This window comes from Podarcis pityusensis (assembly GCF_964106645.2).
Source record: "Podarcis pityusensis genome assembly, chromosome: 10".
In the NCBI taxonomy this organism is placed as follows: Eukaryota; Metazoa; Chordata; class Lepidosauria; order Squamata; family Lacertidae; genus Podarcis; species Podarcis pityusensis.
The window spans coordinates 1,138,839-1,164,990 of record NC_138035.1 but is presented as its reverse complement, the minus strand read 5'-3'; the positions used below and the strand labels follow the sequence as shown (position 1 = coordinate 1,164,990).

The 26,152-nt window shown below is 54.1% G+C and overlaps 2 protein-coding genes across 2 annotated transcripts in view; one reads left to right on the top strand and one right to left on the bottom strand.

Moving 5' to 3' along the window:
• The first annotated feature begins 397 nt into the window (after positions 1 to 397).
• The window catches only part of PRRT4 (proline rich transmembrane protein 4), a 30,147-nt gene continuing 4,392 nt past the window's right edge, over positions 398 to 26,152 (top strand). The window contains exons 1-3 of the mRNA XM_081022746.1: positions 398 to 509; positions 17,138 to 17,874; positions 20,500 to 20,598. Coding sequence (XP_080878872.1) covers positions 17,184 to 17,874; positions 20,500 to 20,598 — 790 coding nt within the window. The 5' untranslated portion in view covers positions 398 to 509; positions 17,138 to 17,183. The remainder of the gene's footprint in view (positions 510 to 17,137; positions 17,875 to 20,499; positions 20,599 to 26,152) is intronic.
• On the bottom strand, positions 21,932 to 23,544 carry LOC308486323 (adenylate kinase 8-like). The gene has a single exon (XM_081023081.1). It carries the CDS (start codon positions 23,487 to 23,489, stop codon positions 22,050 to 22,052), a length of 1,440 nt encoding a protein of 479 aa, XP_080879207.1. The 5' UTR covers positions 23,490 to 23,544; the 3' UTR covers positions 21,932 to 22,049.

Genomic DNA, 26,152 nt, shown 5'->3' with positions numbered 1-26,152 from the left:
TAGAACCTTGGATTTCTTCCTACTGAAATCCATTTTGTGAGCTTTGGTCCAATCATATCCTCGGGAATCTTCACTCTGCCTTCTGCGGTAGCTCAGGTTGGTGGCCGCTGCTGCCGTGGGCTGGTGGCCGTCTGCACATGCTCGGGCACCCTCTCTCCTTGAGTCCGAAGCCCTCTCCCCGGTCCTCGGGCCCCCAAACGGCCTCCGCCCTGGGAGGACTGGGCTGCCCGGCGAGCCTGCGGCTGCGGCGAGGGCGGGGATGAGCGTCGGCGCGCGCGCCAGTGGATGCGCACGGAATCCGGAGTGGCTCCGCCAGGGAGGGGGCGGCCCGGGCGCTCGCCTGCCTCCTCCGCGCGCTGCTGCTGCGCGCGTCCCTCCGACGGGCGGCAGAGAGGAGGAGCCGCGGCCGGCGCTGCTGCTGCTGCTGCTCGTCGCCTCCGCCTCGTCGTGCGCGGCGCCAGCCGAGGAGCCCAGCCCGAGCCAGGCGGCTGCGGCAAGAGCGCGTCCAGGTGAGCGGCTCCGGCGCGGGGCGAGGAGCGGCCGGGGCCGGAGAGCCCCCCGACGGGCGGCCGCGGCGGGGCTGCGCTGCCAGCCAGAGGCACCTTCCGTGGGGCGGGAGGGGGGCAGAGTTGGGTGCAGGCTGTGCCGGGGGCGGGCGAGGGGGGGGGGAGAGGAAGGCCGGCTTTGCTGCTGAAATGCAGGCTGGAAGGGGGGGGCGCTGAGTTGCCCGCAGGCGCCCTCGCGGGAGGGGAGCGGGGCGCACATCCATCCCTCCATCCCTCCTCCTGCTGAAGGGCAGGAGCCCTCCAGGATCGGGGCCCTGGGTTGGGGACGGGGCTCTCCGTCGCCCGCCCCTCTCCTCACCTGCCCGGGACCGTCCGCGGGGCAAGGGAGCCGACGGGGCGGACTGGACGGGGCTGATGTGCGCGCTGCTTTTACGCGCCCGCTCTCTTTCTCTCCGGGTCAGCTGCGCTCCGCGGAAGATGCGCGCGGTGTGGTGCTGGGGGGCTCTTTTCCCAAGAGGCCCTCTCGGCGTTCCGCTCTCTCCCCCTCCCGTGGCTTCATCTGGCAGTGCCAAACGTTCAGACGAGACGGTGCAAGGGCAGTTTGGATTCTGACTGGGTTCGAGGCGGCAAGAGTAGCCTTAGCCTCCCCTCTAATGACTCTGGTTGCGTTCTGAGAAGCGGGCGCTGCTCTTCTCTTGCATGCAGCTTGGCTGGCTGACTAGAGCCCTTTGGCTCACCGAGGTTCCGCAGGCGCCTTGCCCAGGGGTCTGGCCTGCTTTGGGGCACGTGTGGACACCCTCAGTTTCTCCCCCCCCTCCTCCTTTTCCGGCATGTGGGTTGCTTTTAGGCTCTGAGGTGCTCCTTCTCACCTCGCCTGGGTCTTAAGAGTTACTGCGAGGCATTAAGGATGGCCGGACTCTGCCTCGCCAGTCGGAGGCAGCGACGCTTCTGAATGCCAGTGGCTGGAAACCGCAGGAGGGGAGATTCGCTCCTCTTGGGCTCCGATCCTGCTTGCTGGTTTCCCACAGGCAGGCTGGAGGAGATGAGCCGTTGGCCGGACCGGCAAGTTCTTCCCACGTTCTCCTTCTACACGCTGTGACAGAGAAGGAGGAGAGGAACCGAGTGGGCTTCAGATCGGCCGTAGGGGAGGGGGGGCACCAGCTGTCCTCTGGGAGGAGCAGGACAGCCTTTTCCATGGGGCAATTTGCACACCCGCAAGCTCACATAGGGCAGAGCGAGAGGCTGTAGCAGAGGAGCCCAGAGAGGGGCATTTAAAACGTGCAAAGATTGACTGGGGCCAAAAAAACGCATCTGACAGCCACATGGCAGGGAGGTCTCTCCATTCAGCCTGCAGGTAAGGAAGACAGCTCCCTCCCATCTCTGGGGCAGAGGGACTTGGGGGCTGGTTTCCTTCTTACTTGAGCCACCTGCCACCTTTCTGCCTGGGTCTTCAAAGCTCTTGCAGGCAATTTGGAATCTGCAGCTAGCCCTGAATACAGTTAGGGCCATTAACATGGATGGACTTAGTCATGCCCCTTGATTTCAATGGGTATACTCTGAGTAGGGCTTGGGAGCAGGTGCAACCCACAGTAGACCTGGGGCCTGGGTCTCTTTGTGTGTGGCGGCTCCCAGTTTCTTTCCAGGCTCAACTTGGACCGCTGCTCCTTGTTGACCTTGAAATCCCTCCCCAGCTGAGGAGGGGGAGACCAGAGGGGCCCCCAAAGGGTTCCTGGGGTCCATGTCATGTGCTTGTCCACATTGCACCAGGATCCTGTCTCTGGCGCTCCTGCCCTCTAAGGGGTGGCTGGAGGGACGAAGAAGGGCCTTCTCAGTGGTGGCACCGTGACTTTGCAACACTCTCATTGCTTAGGAATCTTTCCTCTCATTTCCCCAGGCTTCCCAGTCCTGCAAATGTGGCTTTTCTCCTGCTGCTTCATACTGGAAGGTTGTGAATTTCCCCTTTGCAGTTTAAACTGGTTGAAGGGAAAGGGCACGTGAGCAGATAAAAACATATGGTACTAAAACAAGGCAGGAAAGCAAAGTGCCATGGTTTGCATTGGGCGCTGGCTGGGGTCTCTTTCGGGGGGACTGGTAACCAGCCCTGCCCACTGCCTGCCCTCCCCATGGGCACCCAGGACAGGGAGAGGCATCTGCTTGCCCTGCCCGGTTGCCATGGGGGAGAGGGTGCTGGGATCACCAGCATGGCCCCCCAGGCAGGCTCTGAGGACAGAAGGCATTCTGCGCATGCCCCAAAGTGCTCTTGGTGCTCTGACTTCTCCTGGCCCTACTCAGGAGAAGAGTTTCACTGCCATTTGCCCAAAACCAAATCTGAAAGGTGGGCAGCTTTTCATACCTTCGGGACCCTGGAGCTGAAAGGAAGGTGCTTCTGGGCTCAGGTGGGCCCCTGTTCCCCCCATCCTCACACGCCCTGCCTGGTGTGTTCGGTGAGAGCCAGCTCCTGCCTTGCCACGTAAGATCTTAACGATAATCCTGCTGGATTAGGCCAATGGCTCACCCAGCCCAGCATTCTGTTCTCACAGGTGTCTGTGGGGAACCAGCGAGCACGAGAGCACCTCTCCCATCCTACGGTTTGCAGCTACTGGGATTCAGAAGCACGGCTGCCTCTGACTGTGGAGAGCAAAGCGTAGCCATCCCAGAATCGTAGAACGGGAAGGGACCGCGAGGGTCATCTGGTCCAACCCCCCTGCAAAGCAGGACTCTTTTGCCCAATGTGGAACTCGAACCCACAACCCTGAAGAGCTTCATGCCCTAGCAGCTGAGCTATGTGCAGGGGCGGAGCAAGGTGGGGGTGGTAGGGGGCGAACCACCCCAGGTGTCATCAAGGCGGCTGACATTCAGCGCATCACCCGCCCCCGACTCCCACCTACCCCGATCCATCTGGGGAAGGGCGGGAGCTGCGGCGTGTCCCCCCCCCTTCCGCCTTCATTTATACAGCCCCGCGCTCCCGGGCTGGTGGAGGAGGCATGCGGGGAGAGGATGCGAAGCAGGCAGGCGAGAAAACAAGTGGAGGGGGGAGGAAACTCTGGAGCAAAAAGCTGAACAACTTTGGCAAACCCTGGAATCCCCCCCAAAAAAGCTCAGTGAAAAGATTTCAATGTGGGGGGTGGGTGACAATAAATTTTCTGCCCCGGGCACCACCTGACCCTGCTACGCCACTGGCTATAAAGGTAAAGGGACCCCTGACCATTAGGTCCAGTCGTGGCCGACTCTGGGGTTGCGGCACTCATCTCACTTTACTGGCCGAGGGAGCCGGCATACAGCTTCCGGGTCATGTGGCCAGCATGATGAAGCCGCTTCTGGCGAACCAGAGCTGCGCACAGAAACGCCGTTTACCTTCCTGCCGGAGTGGTACCTATTTATCTACTTGCACTTTGACGTGCTTTCGAACTGCTAGGTTGGCAGGAGCAGGAACCGAGCAACAGGAGCTCACCCCATTGCGGGGATTTGAACCGTTGACCTTCTGATCGGCAAGCCCTAGGCTCTGTGGTTTAACCCACAGCGCCACCCGCGTCCCTAGCTATAGGTGGCTATAGGTGAGCACAACAGCTAGCAGCTACGCAGAGCTCTCTCCTGCTCCATGAATTTGCTCAGTCCTCTTTGAAAGCCACCCTCCTCCTGCTCCTGCTCACTTTCTGCCATGGTGACGGTTGTGGGTTGTGGGTGTACAGAGCTGTCTATGCCGCCTCTTGCCGGGGCTGTGTTGTTTGCCACCCACCCAGCCCCGTGACTCAGGCGGCTTGTTGTTGAGGGTTTGGCTGGGGCTGTTTTGCTGCGAGCTGCTTAGGGGGTGGGGAGTGGGGGGTGTCTCTGTGCTTACCCTGGGATTTAGGAGCCTTGCTGTCCCTGGGGCCAAGGCCGGCTCCGAGAGCCAGATGCCTCGGCAGGTCTGCTCCTGTCTCTCATATTTCCGCCCTCTCTCTCTGCAACCCCTCACCTCTTGCCTGGCCCCTCTGAAGAAGCAGAGGGTCCTGTCCCCCCGCCCCAGACAAGCACAGTGGGGAGTCCATATGCACAGATATGCACCCAGCAGACTGCATGCATGTCATAAGAACATTAGGAGGGTCTGCTGGATCCGGCCGCATCTAGTCCAGCAAGAGAGGGGCTTCGGGTGTTGGCATTTGACTGCCCTCTGGGTGGCCCACCATGGGTAAAGGTAAAGAAGGTAAAGGACCCCTGGACAGCTAAGTCCAGTCAAAGGCGACTGTGGGGTTGCAGCGTTCATCTCGCTTTCAGGCCGAGGGAGCCGGCATTTGTCCACAGACAGCTTTCTGGGTCATGTGGCCAGCAGGACTAAGCCACTTCTGGGGCAACAGGACACTGTGGTGGAAACCAGAGCGCATGGAAACACCATTTACCTTCCCGCCACAACAGTACCTATTTATCTACTTGCGCTGGCATGCTTTCAAAGTGCTAGGTTGGCAGGAGCAGGGACAGAGCAATGGGAGCTCACCCCGTCGTGTGGATTCGAACTGATTGACAAGCCCAAGAGGCTCAGTGGTTTAGACCACAGCACCACCGTGTCCCATGCTGGGTGTATATTGCAGAGCCTTGAGGAACTCCTCTCTCTCGAGCCCCAGGTCAGTTCGATGAAATGGGACCAGAGGAAGCAGCTGCCTCAGACAGAGTCAGACCATCTTTATTTAATTTGTGTTCTACCTTTCGTCCGAAGAACTCAGGGCAGGTTCACAGAATGAAACTGCAATGTACCTAATGAAAACAAGAACAAACCAATGCCCTCACCTCCCAAACTGGTCCATTGAGCTCTGGGTGACACTTCCATCAGCTCCTGGTGGGGGCTCTCAGACAGGGGGCGTCCCTCAGCCCTGCCTGGTTTTGATAGGGAGTGAACCGGGGTTCTTCTGCAGGCAATCAGGAGGGCCCTACCAGTCTGTGACTCTGTCCCAGGGCTCAGGGTGCCCCCTCTGAGCAGCACCCCTCCTCCCAGGACTCCTCCAGCCAGGGAAGGGCTGCTTCTCAGCCGCAGGACATCTGCCTTGCATGCAGAATGCCCCAGGTTCAATTCCTGACATCTCCGGGTACGGCTGGAGGGACTCAGAGCAGAGCAGCTTCCCATATTTCAAGCCTCACTCCAGAATGGGATTCCCTCGTCTCCTTTGAGAACGACTTGCATGCTGCCCATCCGGATGGAAATGGCCCGTTTTCCTGGCAAAACAGGTGGAGGAAGATGCCTCGCACCCAGTGCCGGATTTACGTATAAGCTAAACAAGCTCTAGCTTAGGGCCCCACTCTCTTGGGGGCCCGCAAAAAAATTAAAGGAAAAACAAACTGGATGTACATTTCCAAAATATAAGATAAAAAAACAAATACAGTGGTGCCCCGCAAGACGAATGCCTCGCAAAACGGAAAACTCGCTAGACGAAAGGGTTTTTTGGTTTTTGCGTTGCTTCGCTAGACGAATTTCCCTATGGGCTTGCTTCGCAAGATGAAAACGTCTTGCGAGTTTGTTCGCTTTTTTCTTAAAGCCGCTTGAAGAGGCGCAGTTGCGACGGACCGTGCGTCGCAAGACGAAAAACATCGCAAGACGTAAAGACTCGCGGAACGAATTAATTTCGTCTTGCGAGGCACCACTGTATAATAAAACCTACATGCAGCAACCGTGTTTTGTGTTGTGTAGGCTCCTATGATGTAAGTTATGGGCCCCGCCTGCTAGCCTGCTCCCTAAAATATCACTGGTTTGCTCCTTGTAGGGTGCCTACATTCTGTATGGAATTTGCATTCTGAATGGACTTTTCAACAATTACTTTGATAAAATATATATTTTGTTATGTGCAAATGGCTTGAGATACCTATTAGGTCCATAAATTTCCATATAGCATATATTCGACACAAAAAAAACCTGTGACAATTTGTTGTGGACAAAGGGCAGCTGGACATATCAAGGGCCCCATGACCTTCAGGAGCTGAGGGCCTCACCAAACCTCAATCCGGCCCTGCTTGCACCCGTGGTTATTTCACAGAGTGGGGGACGTTCCCTCAGCCATGCTGGCACCCTTCCCCTCAATGCTGCCAGGCACGTGAAGTTTGTACTGGAGGCAGCAGACGGGCCCCGACTGGGTGCAAAATGTACAAGTCGCAGCCTATTTATTTATATATCGCATTTCACAGAAACGCATCTGTGCTCAAAGCTGTTCAGAAGCAGCCAACAGCTAGAGGCCTTTTAAAGCCTAGTTTGCGTATGGATGGACCAAATGCATTTTCATTCCCTGATTTTTTTGCCTCTAAAGAGCACAACGTGGCTTGCATAGTCCTCCCTGTTTTAGCATCACAAGAGCCCTGTGAGGTAGGCTGGGTTGAAAGAGGCAGTGACTGGCCCCCCCCCCAAGGCCCCCCAGCGAGCTTCATGGCTGAGTGGGGATTTGAAAACTGGTCTCTCCCAGGTCCTAGTCTGACACTCTAACCACTCCACCACACTGCCTCTCTGGGGACTGCCATATTTCTCCTCATTTAGTCCCCACAACAACCCTGTGATGTAGGTTAGGCTGAGAGAGGCAGTGACTGCCCCCCCAAGGTCCCCAGTGGAGGGGGATTTGAACCTTGCCCTCTCCCAGGTCCTAGTCTGACACTCTAACCATTACGCCACACTTCCCTTTCCTCCACTCTTTCCATGCATGGCCTGCACTTTAAAGCTCTGTGTCCGAGCATCCCCTCTTTTTTTGCTCCAGAGCTTTCCCTGTGAAAACACACTCTTTAGCGCTCAGTCGGAGCAAACATCAGTCCATGGAAACCCTGAATTGCTGTTTGCTCCAGTTGAGCACTAAAGAGTGGAGGGGGGGTTGTGGGAAAAGCTCTGGAGCAAAGACGAAAATGCTTTTAAGTGCAGACTTGTGCCTGGAAAGAGTGGGGCAAAAAGGTACGTGATGATAAGCCCTGGCTGTCTGGTTCCTGACATCCTTTGATTTCTGTAGAGCTGCAACCATCCCTGGGCAGGTATCGCTGGCCTGAATCTCACGGAGTGTGGAGCTGTCCCAGCTCAGCAAAGCCACCATCATGGGCTAGACTCCCGTGGGATGCTGCGTCCTGCTAGTTCAGGGGTCAGCAAACTTTTTCAGCAGGGGGCCGGTCCACTGTCCCTCAGATCTTGTGGGGGGCCGGACTACATTTTGGAAAAAAAATATGAATGAATTCCTATGCCCCACAAATAACTCAGAGATGCATTTTAAATAAAAGGACACATTCTACTCATGTAAAAACACGCTGATTCCTGGACCGTCCATGGGCCAGATTTAGAAGGCGATTGGGCCAGATCTGGCCTTAGTTTGCCTACCCATGTGCTAGATGCTCGCAGGGTGCCCCAGCCGCCCCCACCATCAGCTCCCCAGCTGGTTCCTGAGCCTTTGGAGAGCAGAAGCCAGGAAGGAGGGGCCTTTTCTGTCCTGGCTGCTGGGCCCCTGCAATGCCAACCTGGTGGTGCATTGCAGCGGAGGCAAACCTGCTGTCCCATTCTACAATAGCTTTGTAAAGAAGCATTTTGATTTCCCTGCGAATGTCCAGGTCCTCAAACACTCTGCACTTCAATCGGGAGAAAGCTGCACTCTCAGACCTCAGGACCCTTGTGGGAAGGCAGACGAACTAATGCCAGTGTCCTGGAAGAAGCAAAGATCACCAGTGTTGAAGCAATGATTCTTCAACGTCAACTTCGTTGGACTGGTCATGTTGGGCAGATGCCTGATGATCGTCTTCTAAAGCAACTACTCTATTCCAAACTTAAAAATGGAAAGCGTAATGCTGGTGGTCAACAAAAGAGGTTTAAAGACTCTCTCAAGGCAAATCTAAAAAAATGTAGTATAAACACCAACAATTGGGAAACACTTGCCTGTGAGTGCTCCACTTGGAGAACAGCCTTGACCAAAGGTGTCATGGGCTTTGAAGACACTCGAACTCAGGATGCAAGGGAGAAACGTGCTAGGAGGAAGGCACGCTTGGCAAATCCACACCGGGATCAACTCCCGCCCAGAAACCAATGTCCCCACTGTGGAAGGACGTCTGGATCCAGAACTGGCCTCCACAGTCACTTACAGACTTACTGCTAAAACTGTGTTTATGGAAGACAATCTTCCTCGACTACGAGGGATCGCAGAAGAAGAAGAAGAAGAAGAAGAAGAAGAAGAAGAGGAAGAAGAAGAGGAAGAAGAAGAGGAAGAAGAAGAAGAAGAAGCCGTCCCATTCTGGCAGCCCTCTGTGCCTCAAAGGTGTGGCTGGCAGGGGACTTGGGGTGCTCCAGGGAGAAGCCTTTCTGCCCTCCCCCCGGGTCAGCCATAGGTCATGGGCTCAGGCAAAGAATCCTGACTTCCCGGCTTCTCTGCATGCCAGAGATAAGAGGAGCCCTGCAAAGATCTACAAAGATCTGAAAGGGGCGTTGGCTACCCCCCCCCTTGCCTCTCAGCGCCTCCCAGCTTCTAATGGGCCCTGTTGATGCCTCAATCCTAGGAGCAGAGAATCCTCGAGCTGGGAGGGAACCCAAATGCCATCTAGTCCACCCCCCCCCCCCCCCGCAATACGAGTTTTCTAAGCATGGAGAAGAAATGTGCAAATGTTTAGTGAGCCTTTAGAGGGCTATTGGATCATTTCTTCATTGTTTAAAACACTTTATGACCCGCCTGTCATCCATTTGGGTACCCAACTACCCATCCACGGATGGGGTGCAATGCGTAATCCTGCTAGCAAGACCCCCCCTCGCTTTCGGCCGTAAGAACATGAGACGAGCCTCCTGGATCAGGCCCATGGCCCCTCCTTGGGAATTAACTGCCCCTGATCAGGGCTGGATTTGATGCGGCCCTCAGCTACTGACGGTAATGGGGCCCTTTCTATGTCCAGCTGTCCTTTGTCCACAACAAATTGTCACTGGTTTTTGTGTTGAATAGATGCTATATGGTCATTGATTGACCTAATACAGTGGTACCTCGGGTTAAGAACTTAAATTGTTCTGGAGGTCTGTTCTTAACCTGAAACTGTTCTTAACATGAAGCACCACTTTAGCTAATGGGGCCTCCTGCTGCCGCCGCACTGCCAGAGCACGATTTCTGTTCTCATCCTGAAGCAAAGTTCTTAACCTGAAGCACTATTTCTGGGTTAGTGGAGTCTGTAACCTGAAGTGTCTGTAACCCAAGATACCACTGTACATATCTCAAGCCATTTGCATACGTTGTCATGCAACCAGTCCATTTAGAATGTAGGCACCCAATATATAGAAAGGAGCAAACCGGTGATACTTTAGGGAGCAGGCTAGCAGGCGGGGCCCATGACTTACATCCGAGGAGCCAACACAACACAAAACACGGTTGCTGTATGTAGTTTTTATTTTATTTGTTTTTTATCTTATATTTTGGAAATGTACATCCAGTTTTTTCCCTTTAAATTTTTTGGGGGCCCCCAAGAGAGTGGGGCCCTAAGCTAGAGCTTGTTAAGCTTATACGTAAATCTAGCACTTAAATCAGCATCTTAAAAAGCAGAGAAATCACCTTGCCAACAAAGGTCCGTATAGTCAAAGCTCTGGTTTTCCCAGTAGTGATGTATGGAAGTGAGAGCTGGACCATAAAGAAGGCTGATCGCCGAAGAATGGATGCTTTTGAATTATGGTGCTGGAAGAGACTCTTGAGAGTCCCATGGACTGCAAGAAGATCCAACCTCTCCATTCTGAAGGAAATCAGCCCTGAGTGCTCACTGGAAGGACAGATCGTGAAGATGAGACTCCAATACTTTGGCCACCTCATGAGAAGAGAAGACTCCCTGGAAAAGACCCTGATGTTGGGAAAGATGGAGGGCACAAGGAGAAGGGGACGGCAGAGGACGAGATGGTGGGACAGTGTTCTCAAAGCTACTAGCATGAGGGAGGCAGTGAAAGACAGGAGTGCCTGGCGTGCTCTGGTCCAGGGCGTCACGAAGAGGGGGACACCGCTAAACAACTAAAAGCCAACAACAAATCCAGCACAGGCCCCTGATCATTCTGCGCCCACTTTTGCACCCATGTGTGCCCCCGTACCCAAAGCTTTGGGTCATTCAGGCACCCAAGCAAAAAGCGTTGGGTTGCTCTCTGGGTGCCGGCTGATGGCGCGTCAAACGGGGGCTGCAGAATGGGTGCCGTCGATTGGGAAGGGCGGGTCCTTGCAGTGCTTGCCAGACCCAGCACCACAGCAGCCGTGTGTGTCCCCCTCCTCCCCAGCCCCCACCACGGCACGTCCAGACTGTGTCATCCGCGTGAGGCCTCCACCCGCTCCGCAAGGAACTGCTGCGCTTGGCAGAGGACTGTCAGCCCGATTGACGTCCTGCTTCTACACCTGTCGGGTGACCGGCCCCCTCGGGGAAGGGTGCCATCGAGGTGCCAGCCTGCATTCGGCCCTGTCTCTTCACATCCCTGCCGAGCCGGTTTCAGGAAGGGCGTCGTGGCTGCGCTGATGCGACACTGCGGAAAGAGAGTTTGTCAGGGCACAAGTGCCCAGGGCTGAGCTCTGCCGTGCTTCTTCAAAGAGGCAAGGATGGGCAGGTCAGCTGGCAGCAGAATACCCCAAAGAGCCTCAGAAGAGACTGCTGGATCAGGCCATTGGTCTATCTAGTCCAGCATTCTGTTCTCACGGCGGCCAAAAAGACACTTCTGAAGGAGCGTCTCCACCTCCATCGTTCTGCCCGGACACTGAGGTCCACCTCTGAGGGCCTTCTGGAGGTTCCCTCGCTACGAGAAGCCAAGTTACAGGAAACCAGGCAGAGGGCCTTCTCAGTGGTGGCACCCGCCCTGTGGAACGCCCTCCCAGCAGATGCCAAGGAGCTAAAAAAACCTACAGTCATACCTGTAGTTGCGTTAGGTTCATGCTGCAGATTTTCGGGTTGCAAACCCGGCAAACCCAGAAGTGTATACTTCTGCCACGTGTGCATGCACATAAGTGTTCTGTGCGCTTCACGCATGCGCAGGAGCGCTCTATTGCGTCATGCGAACATGCAGAAGCGGCACTCTATTTATGGACTTTTCAGGGTGCAAATGGCAACCCCGGAACAGATCACATCCATAAGTAGAGGTAAAGGTAAAGGGACCCCTGACAGCTAGGTCCAGTCGTGGCTGACTCTGGGGTTGCGGCGCTCATCTTGCTTTATTGGCCGAGGGAGCCGGCGTACAGCTTCTGGGTCATGTGGCCAGCATGACTAAGCCACTTCTGGCGAACCAGAGCAGCGCACGGAAACGCCCTTTACCTTCCTGCCGGAACGGTACCTATTGATCTACTTGCACTTTTGAAGTGCTTTTGAACTGCTAGGTTGGCAGGAGCAGGGACCGAGTGACGGGAGCTCACCCCGTCGTGGGGATTCGAACCGCCGACCTTCTGATCGGCAAGTCCTAGGCTCTGTGGTTTAACCCACAGTGCCACCCGCTTCCCTATAAGTAGAAGTACCATTGTATATAACTTTTAGAAGACATCTGAAGGCAGCCCTGTGTCGGGAAGTTTTTAACGTTTGATGTTTTATTATGTTTAGATATATGCTGTAAGCCACCCAGGCTTGTTGTTGCTGCTGTTGTTGCTGTTGGAAATCTGCAAACAGGATTCCAGGCCAAGAACCCTGTCCCCTCCTGTGGCAGTGGCAGACCTTGGGGTTTCAAACTGGTTGCGCTCCCTCGTCCACCTCTTTGTGGCTTCCAGCAACTGGCACTCAGAAGCCTCACTGCCTCTGAGCACGGAGGCAGAGCAGAGCCATGGTGCCTGGGAGCCATCGATCGCCCTCTCCTCCTCCTCCTCTTGCCACCTTTGGGAGCAAGTTCCCTAGTTTCCTCCAAAGGCATGGCTTCTTCAATAAGAGGTTTAAAGCTCTGTGTCCACTTGTTCTTTCTCTTTTGGAAAAAACCCAGCTGTTTCAAGCAGAATCGCAAAAAATATATATACAGTGGTACCTCGGGTTAAGTACTTAATTCGTTCCGGAGGTCCGTACTTAACCTGAAACTGTTCTTAACCTAAAGCACCACTTTAACTAATGGGGCCTCCTGCTGCCGCTGCGCCGCCGGATCCCGATTTCTGTTCTTATCCTGAAGCAAAGTTCTTAACCTGAAGCACTATTTCTGGGTTAGCAGAGTCTGTAACCTGAAGCATATGTAACCCGAGGTACCACTGTATGGCAATTTGGTTTGCCCATGGATTGCCATTTGTTCCGATTCCGCTTTAAAGAGCAGGTTTCTGCAGGGAAGGCTCCAGAGAAAAGAAAGAGCACTGCATTTTAAAGCTCTGACGTAGAAGGAAGATAAGCCCATAGTCGAGGAACGTTCCATCGTTCAGGCTTTTGGGATTTTTAAACACCAGGTTCCCCTGGGGAAGAGGAAGAGCCCCTCTTTGGACGCAGGCGGCTCACTCTTCCTCCTCCAGTTAAGGCAGGGGTTGTGTGTCTGCCTGAAACCCAGGAGAGTCGCTGCCAGTCTGAGCAGGCAATACTGAACTAGATGGACCACTGGTCTGGCTCACTATAAGGCAGGGTTTTCCGGACAGAAGCGAGGCAGTTTGGCCGGCCTCAGAGGAGCGGTCTGTGCAAGACGGGGCGAGACTTGGTGACTTTGCCTTGTCTTCCTGCTTCCCTCCCAGCGCACTCCAACCGCCAGCTCAGCTCAGCCTGGGTGACAGTGACGACCCGCCACAGTCCCGCTCTCACTGGAGAGTGGCAGGAGGGTAGTTTCTTCTTGGCTGCGTGCGCTGTGCGCTCGTGCATGATCCCGTCTCGCTGGAGGGAGCGCTCCTCACGTCCTTGCTCCAACTGGGACGCTGGAGCGGAAACCGTCACCTCCCGCGTCTCCTCGTCCTCTTGTCACATCGATTGCACGGGACGCTTCTCCCCGACTGAGCTCGGAGGGAGCTGGGCGCCTGACAGGATCCGCTTTCTAACTTGGTCACCAGGCTGTGTGGTGATGGGGGGTGGGGGTGCCGGGCGACCCGCCCCAGAAGCAAATGACACAACTCTGGCTTGTTGGAAACAGAAAGCTGCCTTACTCTGAGTTAGAGCAATGGAGCTCACCATTCCCTAGGCCAGGGGTTCCCAAAGAGATGGGATTCCCTGGCAGGGGTTGGCAAGGGGTGGGTGTGTGGGTGTTGAGGACCACCCGGCTTCGTAAAGAGAGAGTCACAGGACCTGCAACCTTGCTTGTGATTGGCATCACACTCCAACCAACCGAGCTATCCAGGAAGTTCCAACCACTTTGCCCGTTGAATTAGGGTGAGATGTTTCAGGGCCAGCTCTCTGGGGAGCATCACAACAACAACAACAACAACAATTATTTATTATTTATACCCCGCCCATCTGGCTGGGCTTCCCCAGCCACTCTGGGCGGCTTCCAACAAAATATTAAAATGCAGTAATGCATCAAAGCTGAGGCTCCAAGACCTTGGCCACCTCATGAGAAGAGAAGACTCCCTGGAAAAGACCCTGATGTTGGGAAAGATGGAGGGCACAAGGAGAAGGGGATGAGATGGTGGGATAGTGTTTGCGAAGCTACCAGCATGAGTTTGACCAAACTGCGGGAGGCAGTGGAAGACAGGAGGGCCTGGCGTGCTCTGGTCCAGGGGGTCACGAAGAATCGGACACAGCTAAACAACTAAACAACAATGATATATCAAACATTAAAAGCTTACCTAAACAGGGCTGCCTTCAGATGTCTTCTAAAAGTCTGGTGATTGTTGTTCTCTTTGACATGTGGTGGGAGGGCGTTCCACAGGGCAGGTGCCACTACTGAGAAGGCCCTCTACCTGGTTCCCTGTAACCTCACTTCTCGCAGGGAGGGAACCGCCAGAAGGCCTTCATCGCTGGATCTCTGTGTCCGGGCTGAACGATGGGGGTGGAGACGCTCCTTCAGATATATAGGACCGAGGCTATTTAGGGCTTTAAAGGTCAGCACCAACACTTTGAATTGTGCCCGGAAACATACTGGGAGCCAATGTAGGTCTTTTGAAAAGGAGATGACCTCTTGACTCTCCGTCTGGGATTTGTGAGCTGTGATCTCAGCATCGCAGGGGGGGTTGACTAGATAACACCCAGGGGTCCCTTCTATGATTCTATGGCCTGTGAGGAATGAATGCACGGGGGGGGGGTGATACCGTGTGTCCCTCTAGGACAGGGTTTGCCAAACCCAAGCCTCCTGCTGTTTTTCGGACTACAACTTCCACCATCTCTAGCTAGCAGGACCAGGCGCTGGGGTGATGGGAAGTCCAAAAGCAGCGGAGACCCAAGTTTTGGAAACACTGATCCAGGGGAAAAGCCCAGAAAGTGGGGGATTCTTCCTGCTGCCCTCATGTGCATATCTGTGATAAGTGATGGCAGAGCTCCAGTTCCCAAAAGGGGAGCCATAGCCCCACCCCATAGGGAATACTGCCCGAAATTTTCCATAAGTTTACTGAGGGTCAAGAAGTCCTTTTCTGCAATAGCTCGGGGCACCTAATGACCCTGTTTGTTTATTGCTTGCTCTTATCTCCCCACAACCCTCCCCTTAATTGCAGGCAAGTATAGTCTGACCTCCTTCCAGATTCCGCTAGACTCGCTTTGCTTGCTAGGGATTATCTGGCCCAAGGACTGGTGGCGAAGGGGGACAGAGGTGGGGGTTTGCTTTTCTCTCCGCCTGTGGCCTCCGAGTGTGGCCGGGAGGGCAAATGGGGGAGCTGGCCAGGCGTGGGCATGGGAAACCCCCAGATCATGCCATAGAAACAGCCAAAGAGAGCGCAGGTAGATGTGGGGAGGTGATAAGGATCAGACCAGACTCCAGGGTCAGGGAGAGGGAGCTGTGGTGCTCTAGATCAGGGGTCAGCAAACTTTTTCAGCAGGGGGCTGGTCCACTGTCCCTCAGACCTTGTGGTGGGCTGGATTATATTTTGAAAAAAGTAGAACGAATTCCTCTGCCCCACAAATAACACAGAGATGGATTTTAAACAAAAGGACACATTCTACTCATGTTAAAACAAGCTGATTCCTGGACCGTCTGTGGGCCGGATTGAGAAGGCGATTGGGCAGGATCTGGCCCCCAGGCCTTAGTTTCCCTACCCCTGCTCTAGAGAGATTCCCCCTCCCGACTCTCCCCAGGAAGGATCACCTGGCGTCTTCCTCAAACACCTTTAGGCACCTGGTGAAAACCTTCATCTCCAACCAGGCCGCTGGCTGATGGATATCTGATGCCCTTTAAAATGTGCTGGATGTGTGTGGGGGACTCTCAGTTTGTTTTAGTTTTCATATATATTATGAATTTTGCGGTTTAGGGAAGTTTTTAATGTTTGGTGTGTTTTTAATACAGTGGTACCTCGGTTTAAGTACAGTCCTGTTTACGAACAATTCCGTTTACGAACTCCGCAAAACCGGAAGTAGTGTCCCAGTTTGCAAACTTTACCTCGGTCTACAAACGGAATCCGAATGGTGGAAGGCCACTGGTAGCGGGAGGCCTCATTAGGGAAAGTGCGCCTCAGTTTAAGAACGGTTTTGGTTTAAGAACAGACTTCTGGAACGGATTAAGTTCATAAACCCAGGTACCAATCTACAGTGGTACCTTGGGTAACATATGCTTCAGGTTACAGACTCTGCTAACCCAGAAATAGTTCTTCAGGTTAAGAACTTTGCTTCAGGATGAGAACAGAAATCGTGCTCCGGCAGCAGTGGGAGGCCCCATTAGCTTCAGGTGGTGCTTCAGGTTAAGAACAGTTTCAGGTTAAGAACGGACCTCCAGAACGAATTAAGTACTTAACCCGAGGTACCACTGTATTCTGTTGGGAGCTGCCCAGAGTGGCTGGGGAAACCCAGCCAGGTGGGGGGGTATAAATACTATTATTATTATTATTATTATTATTATTATTATTATTATTATTAAAAAGTTAATTAATCAATCATTGTTGTGGAGCCCTGCAGCACCTGCCCCCCATCCCCTGCTCACCTTGACACCCAGGGCAAGGGAAATGGTTGCCAGTGGTGGACTTTGGGGTTTCAGATTTCGGCAGTGCCCTGCACGATGCCTCCCACAATCGTTGCTTCGCCCTCTTAACTAGATGCCTAGAGTGGGCAAAGGGGTCGCTGTCCCCTAACCATAGCTGTCAACGTTTCCCTTTTTCTAAGGGAGATTCCCTTATTCCAAATAGGATTCCTTGCAAGAAAAGGGAAAAGTTGACAGCTATGCCCCTAACCCCACCTCTGTGGCCAGTGGCGTAGCAAGGTCAGGTGGTACCCGGTGTGGAAAATTTCTTGTCTCCCCCATACACATTGAAATGTTTGTTTTATTTTTGCCTGCAAAAATGGTTTGATTTTATTTCATATTTTTTGGAGGGGAACCAGAGTTGTTGAGCTTTTTTTTTTGCAGGGATCATGCACCTTGCAACGAGGAGTCTGCCGGCCACCCTACAGCTGAGGGGGACCTTTTGGCAGCCAAAGCCTTTTGCACACACCAAAGCCACAGTGTCTCTCCCAGATGTTCAATGCCACACAGCATTTCTTCACACACCTCAGAGGTGACACCCAGGGCAAACCGCACCCACCTTGCTCCACCCGTCTGTGGCTGCCCACTGTGATGCCAGCCTCGTTGGCCAGATCCGGCCCCCTCTTTTGACGTCCTCCCTCCGTCTCCCTGTCCTGCTGACCCTGTTTCTCTCCCCTCCGTTCTCCAGGTTCCTCCTGCAAGAGGCCGTTGGACGGAGCCTGTGACGGAGGCCAATGTGGAGGTTCCTGCTCCTCCTCTGCCTGCCCCCTCTGGGCTCCGGGACGCCTCCCGGCCCCCGCCAGCTGGCGGGGCTCAGCGACAACAACTCCAGCCATGGGCTCCAGGCCCCCAGCACGTCCCCCACCCCCCCACCGGTGACCCCCACCCTGCTGCCCACCCACAGCGAAGCCCCTGGTCTGTCCCTGAACCTGGGGCTCAACTTCAAGATCAAGGTGCGAGGCAAGGGCCGGGCGGGCGAGGGGCCGGCCAGCACAAAGCCCCCCGCCCAGCCAGCTGCCTCCACCCACTCCCAGGCGCCGGGCGCCAGTCGCTTCTGGGCAGAGGCCCCGGGGGGCTCCGGGTGGCAGGCTAGCATCCCTGCTGAGGAGCTCCCCCCTGGGCCGGGGGAGTGGGCCTGGGGTGGCCCCCTGGCACCCGCTGACCCCAACCTCCCGGGCCCCGGACCCACCCCTCAGCACCCGCTGACGCTCTGGCCCAGGCTGACGGAGAAGGCCTTGGCTGCCCCCGTGGGCGAAGACAGCAAGGAGCTGGAATTCAAGATCGACATTGACCTGACGGCCGGGCTGGGCAAGGAGGGTGGCCTGGCACCCAACAGCAGCAGTGGCGGCGCTGCCAGGCGGTACCCGCTGCTCCCTGGGCTCCGGGTGGGGATCTCGGAGATTGCCAGCAAACTGGGGGGACCGGGTGAGTATCTGTTGCAAGGGGAGGGAGGGAGGCCAACATTAGGGGGCGCTGGAGCCCATGACTAGGAAGAGGTGCCTCCTCCTAGCTTTGCCCCATCTTCCGCCTCCCTGCTGAGTTCCTCCAGAGTTGAACTGTGGAACTCCCCGCTGCAGTGACATCCAACCCATTTGGAAGGCTTTAAAAAGAGGGTTGGAGAAATTCATGGGGCAAAAGAGGCTTTCAATAGCTCTGCTCTGCCTCTCGGTCGCTCAGAGCTGGAGAGAGTTGCTGCTCCGCTCGGATCCCTTTTGCAGATTCCCCATTGGGAAATCTGGTCAGCCACTGGGAGAGCAGGTCTCTGGACTAGATGGGCCCTTGGCTTGATCCTGCAGGCTCTTCTTATGGGTGGCTGGTGCCCCTTGGGAGGGAATATTAGTGACAAGTATATTTCACAATTTTTAAACAGGAAATCTATGATTAATAATAATAATAAATTTTTATTTATACCCCTCCCTTCCCGGTTCAGAAAACTGGGCTCAGGGCGGCTAACAACAAATTTAAAACAATTGATGCAAGAAAAAACAGCATAAGATACAGAATAAAACATGAATAACAATAAATTCAGAATTCAAAAATCAATTTAGGGGGGAAATCCATCCAATAAACATTAGATGATCCCCAGGGCTATCTGGCTAAATTAGTCCTATTTGGGCCAGTGAGGAGACCAGGGGAGAATTAGCTGTGGGATCCCAGAGCGGGTAATCTTCATAAAAAGGGGAGGGGGAGGGAAGGAAGGGGAATAAAAGATCAGGCTAAGTTCAAATTGAAAGCCAGGCGGAATAGCTCTGTCTTACAGGCCCTGTGGAAGGAAGTTAAATCCTGCAGGGCCCTGGTCTCCTGGGAGAGAGCATTCCACCAGGTTGGAGCCATCACTGAGAAGGCCCTGGCCCTGGTGGAGGATAGTCTGACTTCCTTAGGGCCTGGGACCTCTAAACTATGATGGAGTCACAAATAGTACAATTCAATCAAAATTGCATACACCAAATTAAAACAAGTAGTCAAATAATATCACAGAGGCAAACAAGGCTTTCAACTGAATTTTCTGTTTAAAAATTGTGAAATATACTTGTGACTAAGATTCTTATTAGCCATGTTTTCCCTGTGATTGTTTAGAGTTTGTCTATTTTTGCAATCCAGGGGATTTCCTTTGTTACACCTTGGGAGGGGTAGGGCAGGAGGCTGGGAGGCCAACAGTAGGGGGCACCAGAGCAGAGCCAAACCATTACATGTTCCTCTTCCTCTTCCTCCTCCTCCTCCTCCTTAGGCCGTGCCACCCTCTGGACTGGCTGCAAAGGGGGCAGGGCAGGTGGGGGCTGGCTGGGTTCCAATAGGGAGGTTGGTGGGACAGCAAGCAGCCTCCATTGAGTTGGCACAGAATGACGCTGAGCCCTGGAAGATCCCAGGGAAACAAAAGCAGGGCAGATATCGACTCGCACCTTCCAGTGGTTTGCAGCAGCTGGTCTGCAGAAACGTCACAGCCTCCGGCTGAGGAGGGCACAACATGGCCATCCTGGCTAGGATCCCTTGACAGCCGTTGGCCATGCCAGGCTCTACCTGAAGCAGCTGCTCCCTCTCCAGCTCGGCTGTGTGGCACAGCCATCTTTGCCCAGGCCTGCCGTGGCGCAGCAGGCAAGAAGCAAGGCCTCTCTCGCGATGGAGCCAGGCAGAGTAGAGAAGCATCTCCTCCGTGGCCAGACAAAGGGGATTCCTTAGGGATTCTTCAGCCATGATTCCTGCATTGTAGCGGGTTGGACTAGATGAGTCTTGGGGGTCCCTTCCAACACCACAGTTCTGTATTAAACAAAAATCTAGCCTTATTCCCTTATGGGGGACATGGGAGCCCATATAGAGTCCTTTGTAGGTTCTCCATCGGTCAGAGAAAAGAACAGAGGCCAACCAGAGAATATCGAGAAGCAAAGCAGCTTGTAAGCTTGATCTTTATTGAACTGTTGCAACAGGGTGCTCCCTCACATGCAGGAGGAGGACCCAGAACCAAGGTGTGTCCGCCCTTATATAGACATTTTAAATTGCCTGCCCTGGAGCTCAAGACCACCCCCAGAAACATCATACCTACATCACTGAAAAGGTGGTCTACAACAGAAATCTGAGTGCTTTGTTTACCTCCTGTCTGCCAGGTTACCTTTTTAATGGTCACTTGATTGGATTGCCTGGGGAGCCTGGCCAGTCTTTTGTAATGATGAATACTTAGTTCCTGGACCAGGTCACAGGCTCACCCTATTCATACACAGACATAGCCTTAAGGCAGGATTTGTGAAGAAAAAGACAATGGGGAGGCTTTTCTATTTTCCTGCGACCTTGCAGAGAAATATTTGAGGTCAATTTGGGAGGGACAAAATGGTTTCAGGACTTTTTCTGTGGGGTTTCAGACATGTGGTTTATATATGCAGTTGTGAACATTTATCTTTTATATATAAGACCTTACAGTTTTTTATTTCACTTCTAAGCTGCTTTGCAAGTGTCTGGGAGGGTCTGGCACTGGTCTAGGTGCCTGATGGCCTTGTGGCGGGACGGAGAGAGGAGAGCAGCGCCCCCGAGCCCCTCTCAATTCTCCGCTTCTCTCCTCAGGCCTATTTGGATCCACGCTGCCGCCAGAGCCTCCCAAGTGGAACGTCACAGGCAGCGCCGCGGAGCAACCTGGGGGCTCCTACCCAACCCCAGAGCAAGGTAAGAGTGTCAGAGAGGCAGGCGAGGGAAGATGGGAGGGAGGAAGAGTTGGTCCCAAGATGCTCACCTGAGCTCCAGGCTCCAAAGGATGGAGGGGCTCGCAGGAGCTTGGCGATCCGTGGCCAGGATTGCTGCAGGACGAGGGCTGGCCCAGGGGTTAAGAACCTACGTAGAGTCTGCTGGATGAGGCCAATGGCCCACCTAGTCCAGCATCCTCTTCCCACAGTGGATGAATTGTTGACTGTGGGAAACCCACAAGCAGGATCCGAGCAGGAGAGCAACTCTCCCCTCCTGAAATGCTTTTCAGAAGCACTGCCCCCTCCGGCTGTCGAGAGCAGAGCAGAGCCAAAATCTAACTCACAGCCAGAATCATTCTAATCCCCTTTTCAAGCCATCCAGCTTGGTGGCCATCGCTGCCTCCTGCTGGAGGGAGTTCCATAGTTTAACAGATGTGAACTTTTAGAGCAGATCACTACAAGACATGTCTCCGAAAAATTGTACACATCACTTGGGAGGATAGGCGAACCAATGCCAGTGAAGACAGGCGAACTAATACCAGTGTAGTGGAAGAAGCAAAGATCACCAGTGTTAAAGCAATGATTCTTCAACGTCAACTTTGTTGGACTGGTCATGTGCGGATGCCCGATTATCGTCTGCCGAAGCAACTACTCTATTCTGAACTTAAAAATGGAAAGCATAATGCTGGCAGTCAACAAAAGAGGTTTAAAGACTGTCTCAAGGCAAATCTAAAAAAATGTAGTATAAACACCAACAATTGGGAAACACTGGCCTGCGAGCGCCCCAGTTGGAGAACAGCCTTTACCAAAGGTGTCGTGGGCTTTGAAGACACTCGAACTCAGAGCGCAAGGGAGAAACGTGTTAAGAGGAAGGCACGCTTGGCAAACCCTCACCAGGATTAACTCCCGCCCGGAAACCTGTGCCCCACTCAGTGGTGGAGGAAGGGGGCAAGGGGAGTGCACAGCTCCGGCACCATCGGGGATGGGGGTATCAATGTGGTCGACCCCCCCAGACACGCATCACGCACCCCCCATGCACCGGGCACCCGGGATGCGCACCAGCCATGCTCCCGTCTGCTCTCTGCCCCTGGTACTGGAGCATGCAGCTTCACCACTGGTCCCACTGTGGAAGGACGTGTGGATCCAGAATAGGCCTCCACAGTCACTTACGGACTCATTGTTAAAACCGTGTTTATGGAAGACAATCTTACTTAGCTATGAGGGATTGCGGGAGAAGGAGAAAGGAGAAGGGAGAATACCCTGGAGCCCAGGAAGCCACAGACACATGTTTAAATGAAACGGAAACAAGGTCCAACTCGAAGACAAAATACTTTTATTCTCTTAACTCTACAAATATCGATCTCTCCCCTGCCCCGCTGAGCCTCCCCGGCTGCTCTCTCCCACGGTGCAAGACTTGCCGGCATCTGGCATCGCTCACCTCCTCTGGACGGGCAGCGGCTTGACCAGGAAGCTCTCAATGTGCTCAAAAATGGTGTAGGGGTCCTGGTCCGCGTTCAGGAAGATGGCTTCCTCGTAGTAGTCCTCCAGCTCCGTCACCTGCCGGTTGTAGATGTCGGCCTTCTTCTCCACCAGGCTGGGAGCGTCCTTGGGGTTCCGCCGCAGGCGCTGGTGCACATCCTCGTCGGCCGGAGGCTTGAAGATGGTGTGGTACCTCTCCCCCGAGACGGGGTCGGTGGCCCGCTGGCAGATGCGCTGCAAGGCCACCTCGGTGGGCAGGTTGAGGAAGAAGACCCGGTTTGGCTCGAAGCCCGTGTGCTTGAAGAGGTCTGCCTGGTCCACGTCGCGGGGGAAGCCGTGAAGCACCCAGCCGTTGGTCAGGCAGTCCTGCTCCGACAGCCGGTCCTTGAGGACGCTCAGAGCGATGCTGTCTCTGACCGGGTAGCCGCTCTCAAAGAAGGGCTTGATGAGCTCACCCACCGCCGTCTTGGCCGCCACCTTTTCCCGCAGCAAGTCGCCAAAGAAGATGTTGACCAGCCCGTACTTCTGGGCCAGCAGAGCGGCCTGTAGGCTCTTGCCGCAGCCGGGTGGACCTAGGAGCAGCACTCGGGGGCTGAAGGGGGCGTCCGAGTGCGGGCGGCTCTGGACGAAATTCAGGACCTGGGCAAAGACGTCCACGCAGGGCTGGTCGGCGTTGATGACCTTGTGGCACCCCTCGTACGCCTGGATGATGCCGGGCAGGTTGCGGTGGCTCTCCAGGAGGCGCCTGGCCGTGGCTGGTGCTGAAACGCCCTCTGGCCTCACCAGGCGCTTCTGGACGGCGAAGTCGATCGGCCAGTCGAAGGTGGTGTGGTAGACCTCCTGGGTGAGCGGGTCCAGCAGCTTGCCCAGGTTCCTCTCCATTAGCACGGTGTCCGGAGCAGAGAGGACCACCACGTGCCGAGGGGCGATGCCCGTGGACTGTAGCACCAGAGCTTGGCTCCTCGTCTCGGGGAAGCCGTCCAGCACCCAGCCCAGCTTGATGCAGTCCACGTCGTTCAAGCGCTCCTCCAGGAGGGCGGCCCACAGATCATTGGGGATCTGCTTCTTTTGATCCCGCAAGGCCATGGCCTCGCTGGATCTCTTGAGAAGCTTGCTGCGCATGAGGTCCTGGGGACAGAGGTACGTGGCGCTCAGGTGCTTGCAGATCCAGCGGGAGATGGTCGTCTTCCCAGAGGCTGGAGGCCCCACGACGAAGATCTTGGGCACCTCGTCGTTGTCCCTCTTCAGGTGGGCGATCATGAAGTTGATGGGGTCCTCAGGCTGATACACCAGGAGGTCCTCCATCAGGCTCTGCATGAGCTGGAAGATGTTGTGTTTCTCGGCGTAGACGGCCATCGCTGGAGGGGCTTGGTGGGGCTTGGTTGTGACGTCCATCTCTCCCTGCTGGCACCACTGGAGCAGAAAGCCAGGTTCTCAAGCAGGCGTTGTGTTCCGAGGTCGCCCAGCAGCGACTGGTGACATCACCATCCGTAAAAGCGGAACACGGAACAACTCACAGCCCTCGGAGCGCAGAGCCATCCTGAGCACAGCTTGGCTGCTGCTTTTATTGATTAGGACCAAGTAGCAATTAAAGCTCTGGTTTTCCCAGTAGTGATGTATGGAGGTGAGAGCTGGACCATCAAGAAGGCCGATCGCCGAAGAATGGATGCTTTTGAATTCTGGTGCTGGAGGAGACTCTTGAGAGTCCCATGGACTGCAAGAAGATCAAACCTCTCCATTCTGAAGGAAATCAGCCCTGAGTGCTCCCTGGAAGGACAGATCCTGAAGCTGAGGCTCCAAGACTTTGGCCACCTCATGAGAAGAGAAGACTCCCTGGAAAAGACCCTGACGTTGGGAAAGATGGAGGGCACAAGGAGAAGGGGATGACGAGATGGTTGGATAGTGTTCTCGAAGCTACCAGCATGAGTTTGACCAAACTGCGGGAGGCAGTGGAAGACAGGAGTGCCTGGCATGCTCTGGTCCAGGGGGTCACGAAGAGTCGGACATGACTAAACGACTCAACAACAACAGAGTAGCAATTTATCGTACTTGCTGAGCATGGATGCCTGTTTAGTTTTTAGTTGCTGATATTCCGTGAGTTGTTTTCATTAAAAAGATTTTGTTAAAGCCTTTTCATAATACAGTAAGAGAAATTCCTCTAAGTAAAAACAAAAGCAAGGAGAGAAAGAGAAAACACCAAAGGAAAACCCCCAAAATAGCAGAAGACAAAAGAGAAGAAAAATAAGAATGATTTTTCGTCTGTCAGTTACCGGTACATAACAGAAATTGTTCAAGATATTCACTCTAGAATGGCACCCAACGGATCTACTTTCTAGTAGGCAATATTTACCGAAATGGATTGATTCATTTCCCTTTTTACACAAAAAGTCCAAAAGGAGGGGTTATGTTGTTGTTGAATGTCAGCAATACAGTCACACCTCGGGTTACAGACGCTTCAGGTTGCGCGTTTTCGGGATACAGACACGCTGAAACCCGGAAGTACTGGAACGGATTACTTCCAGGTTTCGGCACTCACACATGAGCAGAAGCACTAAACTGCGCTTTGCGCATGCGCAGAAGCACTGAATCCCAACCCGTGCATGTGCAGATGCGCCGCTGCGGGTTGCGGACACTGCGGGTTGCGAACGTGCCTCCCACACGGATCACATTCGCAACCCGAGCGTCCACTGTAGTTTTTCCCTCCAGTAACTTCAACAACCATTCCTCCATATTAAACAGTAATAAATCTTTCCATCTTTGTCCACACAAGACTCTCTGCATTTCCATTTCCTGTTGTATTTGCCACGGCTTTCCATCTTGATTTTTTGGGGGAAAGGCTCTTCCATTAATGCTTCTCCCATTCTGTTTCCAAGAAAAGCTCCAGAGGCTTGACAGCTTTCCCCTCCAAATTCACTCCAAATTTTACACCGAGTCCTCCTCCTTTCTTTCTCAACTTTCTCTATCTCTGTTGGCTCAGGGTGTCTTTTCATATAGCCATCCATGGAACACCTGTGTGAAGGACTTCTAAAAAAATAAGAAACCCGGGAGCTGTAGTTTGCTAAGGTTGCTGGGAACTGGAAAGTCCTGCAAGGGATGGACTACAGTTCCCATGATTCTTGTGGGGAGGGGGGATGTGCTTTAAAGAGATGGTATTTGTTGTTGGTCCAGGAAGAGCAGGAGCCTGGAGCTCAGTGAGCAGGACTGAGAAGGGGGTGTTTGCTCTGGCTTCCTGTGTGCTTAGAAGAGGCCCAGGGCCTCTGCAAACAGCACCCGGTGGGGGCCTCTGTTGCTCCAGACGAGGCATTCCACCTCCTGGCTGACCTCCCATCTCAGCTCCCTTGAAAAGGGCTGCATTGCAGGAGACTTTGTGCAAATACCAGAAGTATCCCAGGACCACTGATTCAGGGGGTCGACCCAGTCCCCTTCTGCCAGGTCAGTTGGGGTGGGTTTACTCAGCCTGCAGAGGGGCTGATTCTCCAGTTGTCCTTGCCCACCTGCAATAGCTTTCCCCCCCACATGCTCCCCCCCCCATGTTTCAGGCCAAATGGGAATCCTTTCTTCCTGTCTGAATTCCTTCCCAATAATCCTCCCCTTTGAGCCCTTAAAGGGTCTCTTCAAATGCAAATCTTCAAAACGAGCCATCAGTATGGAAGAAGCAAAGATCACCCCTGTGGAAGCGAAGATTCTTCAACATCAACTTCCTTGGACTGGTCGTGTTGTGCGGACTACTTAAAAACTTAAAAATGGGAAGCATAATGCTGGTGGTCAACAAAAGAGGTTTAAAGACTCTCTCAAGGCAAATCTAAAAAAAATGTATAAACACTGATTGGCCTGCGAGTGCTCCAGTTGGAGAGCAGCCTTGACCAAAGGTGTCCTGGGCTTTGAAGACACTTGAACTCAGGACGCAAGGGAGAAACGTGCTAAGAGGAAGGCACGCTTGGCAAACCTTCATTGTGATCAGCTCCCACCCGGAAACCAATGTCCCCACTGTGGAAGGATGTGTGGATCCAGAACTGGCCCCCATAGTCACTTACGGACTCACTGTTAAGATAGTGTTA